Genomic DNA, 4,626 nt, shown 5'->3' with positions numbered 1-4,626 from the left:
CATGATATTCTACAGATTTCTGGGTTCTGTGAAGGGCAAATGCCCTTTAAATACCTGGGGATACCTATTACTTGTGGGAGAATGCTTAAGGCAGATTGTCAGGTGTTGGTAGAAAAGTTGGTTCAGAGAATTAGGAGCTTTGGGACCAAAAAGCTCTCCTATGCTGGGAGACTGATTTTAGTTAACTCTGTCCTAACTGCCATATATAGTTATTGGATCAATATTTTTTATCATTCCAAAGGGGGTCCTCAATAAAATTAACTCCATTTATAGGAACTATCTTTGGGATGGTACTGTGGATTATATGAGAGTTCCAAAGGTAAGTTGGGAGAGGGTGTGTGCTCCTAAGTCTGAAGGAGGTCTTGGAATTAGAGACAGTTTTTCTTGGAATATGGCTGCAATTGGAAAGCTTGTTTGGTGGGTCTATTGTAGTCCTGATAGACTGTGGGTGAAGTGGGTACATCAGGTGTATATAAAGGGGGGTCTATGGCCTAATTACCAACCCAGTGGTGATATCAGTTGGGGTTGGAAACAGGTCTGTAGAGCTCGTGATATTCTGGCTCCTGGTTACTCAGATGGACAGTGGATCATGGATCCTAAGGGCTATACCATTGGTAGTGGCTATGATATGCTGAGACAGAAATTTCAGCCTGTGTCATGGCATAAACTGATTTGGCATCAGGTTTGTATACCTAAACATCAGGTTATCTGCTGGATGATTGCTAGGAGAGCTTTGATGCTCAAGGAAAGATTATTTGCTTTGGGTATTGCACCTGATGATAGATGTCTGCTATGTGGACAGGGCACTGAGAGCTATGATCACATCTTTCAGACTTGTGTATATAGCAGGCAGGTGCTAGATGATTTGTCTAGGCTGTGTCAGGTGGTTATTCCTCACTCTGATCTGTTGGAATGGACTGAGGGATATCAGTGTACGCAGCTGAAGAAAAAGGGTCTATTGTGTATGGTTATGGCAGCTTACTATCATCTCTGGCTTCAAAGAAATAGGGCTCGGGTTGATGGGTTGCTGATGAGGCCTGCGGTTTTGAGCTCCCAGATTATGCATGAAATTAGGATGCATCTTGCTACTAGGATAACTGTACCCCCTGATGGGATGAATGATGTATTCCTTTAAATTTGTATTGTCTTATGTCTTCCCTCTTTGAGGGGAGGTGTTAAAAATTGTATTATGTCTTAAAATGTATGTAGCTTGTAATAGCTGTTTCGTGCTTAATGGAAACTTACATTTCATCAAAAAAAAAAAAAAAAAAAAAAAAAAAAAAAAATCACTTGCATGTGTCCTTTTACCACTAAAGGGGATATGAATCAAATTTGCGAAGGAGACAAGATTCGCATATTCCATATGATTGAAAATCAAATGGTCCAATAAATCTAGTCGACACTAGCCCTTTAATGCGTTTCTCATTTATGTGACCTAATCGAAAAAGCCAAATGTACAAATCATTTGGATCACTAGTTATGAGTCTTTTGGATTGTATGTTATAGATATCTTTAGTTAAGTTGGAAGTGTCTAAAACATGAATACCATTGATTGAAGTGGCTTGGCTTACAGCCAAGTCATTTTCAACAAAATACAACGATTGTTTTTTATGGCAGAAGGAAAAAAAAAATCCTTCCATGTCTAACATAGAAATGGAAATATTGTTTTTAGACAAAGTGGGTACATAACAACAATTATGTAAGTACAACTCAAAGCTATTAGCTAAAACAAGTTCATAATTCCCTTTTGAAGTGGCGGCTACCCTAGCTCCATTTCCTAGTCGGAGATCTACATCACACTTGTTCAGCTTTTCCACATTCCCATACCCCTGTAAATGATTACAAAGATGAGAACCACAACTGGTATCCAATACCCACGTTGAGGTGGAATTATAATTTATATCAATAACAAAGATTTCGGAAGAAATATTACTAAGTGGAGTGACAATTCCAATATTGATATCTTCCAAATACTTGGGGAAATTACGCTTCCAATGGCCCATGACATTACAATAATGACATTCATCGTAGAATTGGGCACCCTTCTTGGTTTTGGTTGTGGTAGTCTCACTATCTACTTCCAATTCATTATCGGGTTTGGGTTTCTTACCCTTCTTTGCTTTTCCTTTAGTAATACCATTACTCCTTTCAGTTGCAAGGACATTCTTGCTAGAACTCCCACTCAATATGATATTTCTCCTTGCTTCTACAAACACGGATACCTTGGAATTTGTGAGATTCTCCTCACAAGATTCTCTTACCAAGGAAGTGGGCATGAATATAGGAGTGGGAGGTGTGGTAGTGGTAAGGTAGCAAAGATTTCCATCCTCACCTATGCCAAAGCGTAGTTCTCTAATCGGGTCATTGTCATACAAGGAGCATTTTTCATTGAATGATTGGAGCCACGAATTAATAGTAATCGGTGTAAGATTATTAGATGAATCCATTGCGGATAAATAACTACCAAAACGGAGATGAAGGAAACAATTAACATTTATCGTTATAATACTCGTAAATTTTAATACAAGTATAGCATTTTCATAGTGACCTTTACCCAACTATGATAATGATTCCGAGATCTAAAATTCATATTAACTTGGATGTGAGCCTACGGGCCCTCTATATCTTTACTAATATAACTTGGTGGATTAACCCTCTTAACCGATTCTACAATTAGAACTCTCGGTCGATGAATTTACGTTAAATTCATCTTTAGCCCGAACTTTTTGCGGCTACGGTCGCAAAATACCTTCGTTGAGATCAACCAAATTTTCGAAGTGTAATAACTATTTATTACACCACTCACCCAACGTCAAAGCAAGCACCCCGGTATAATATTTCAATACCGTATTGTACCTATATGAAATTTAGATTCATGGGCTCCTACTATTTGGTAAGGCTACGTCTCAATCTTTTAAAAGTAAAGGTCTTGTCAATTTATTATCTATCAATTTTAAGTGAACTAAAATTCGAATTATTGATAATTATAATTGATACGGTCGAAGACTCGATATGATATGCATGTGTTGTTATGGCGATTTGGCAATGCATGCAATATATTAAAAGAAATGCAAAACAAATAATAAATTCCTAGTATGGCCTTCCTAAAATAGAAAATCAAATAATCTATTACATATTCGGAAACCAACTCCTTTGGTCCCTTGAATCTTCAAGTGGCACGCCTCCCAAGAACACCGTCTTTGTCGAAACGCATTTCCGAATGGCACCGTCTTGAAGGAACTCCGGAGTTACAAATAATAATAAAAATACAAAGCTATTCCTATTATACATTTGTAATATGAAAAACTAGTAAAAATAAAAGTGATACGAGATCACATTAAATTACAACCGAATCAATATTCCCTTTCATTACGGGTAATATCGATTAAAACTAAGGCCATACTAAGATAAATTACATAATTAAAAATTATATAAATAAAATATTACATTCAACAATGAAATATGAAGCATTATAATATGTATCTATCATGCCAAATTATATGCCAAATCGCCCTATTTAACTTATATCGATTATATAACCCGGTTTTATGGAAATGCGTGATAATAACTTATTAAAATCACAAATCAATACTTAAATAAAATTTAAGCTCAAGTTAATTATCCTAACACTCTTAGGTCTCAAAAATTAGTCATCACTCAATTTTTTACAATAATTCAACTTGATTTAATTTTATGCTCATTTTTTACCCTAAAATCATAACATTTATGAAATAAATCCAAATTAAATTACAATAATTTTAAAATTTGAATTTTAAATTTTTGAACATTCTAGAATATGTCCATGACCCTCATAATGTCAAAAACATGGTTAAAATTTTAGAATTTATTTCGAGAAAATTATAGTTGCGATTTATCGGTTTTATCAAATAAAACATCTAAAGTATACAAAAATTAATCAAATTAATTTTACAACTTTAGATCTGATAAGTGGGATATAAATGCAACCTAAAATAATTTTCTCATGCCATGTAATTCGTTTTAGCTATTTATGCTAAAATAGTCACTATTTATGCCATTTTTTCACTAAAAATTCATAAATCATGCAAAATGAATCAAGGTCATCTTAAATTTTACACACAGTGAGTAAAATATGCATGTGACATCATATTAAAATTTCATGGCCTATTTCGAAGTTTAACTATATTTAACTATTTTACCTCCATTTGATTCATTTTTATCGCATAAAAATCATAAATCATGCAATATTAATCACATTAATACGACTTTACATACAATAACTAAAATATGCATGTGAGATCATATAAAAATTTCAGGGTCAGAGACTTAGTTTACTATTTTTAGCATTTTAATTTCCATTTTAGTCATAAAAATGTAATAAAATAACTAAAAATCATTAAAATGAGCAATAAAATACCATAAATCATAAAAATGACCTAAAAATATTTAAGGACCAGAATATACAACATGCAACATGATTTCGTGACTTTATCTAACAAATCATAAATTTTTAGTTTTAATTAAGTTATTAATAACTCGAAAAAACTATAAATCGATTATGCATGCAACATCCTATGCTCTGATACCAATTGTTAGGTTCATACACCTATTATTAGACTCTTCTAATGGTGAACTAATTAACATATT

At 33.7% G+C, this 4,626-nt stretch overlaps 1 protein-coding gene across 1 annotated transcript; it reads left to right on the top strand.

Moving 5' to 3' along the window:
• The first annotated feature begins 304 nt into the window (after positions 1 to 304).
• LOC141651688 (uncharacterized) lies at positions 305 to 1,135 on the top strand. Its single transcript, XM_074459388.1, has one exon. It carries the CDS (start codon positions 305 to 307, stop codon positions 1,133 to 1,135), a length of 831 nt encoding a protein of 276 aa, XP_074315489.1.
• Positions 1,136 to 4,626: the final 3,491 nt, after the last annotated feature.

This window comes from Silene latifolia, chromosome 4, assembly GCF_048544455.1.
Source record: "Silene latifolia isolate original U9 population chromosome 4, ASM4854445v1, whole genome shotgun sequence".
NCBI classification, from domain to species: domain Eukaryota; kingdom Viridiplantae; phylum Streptophyta; class Magnoliopsida; order Caryophyllales; family Caryophyllaceae; genus Silene; species Silene latifolia.
This window is presented reverse-complemented; position numbering and strand designations above follow the sequence as displayed.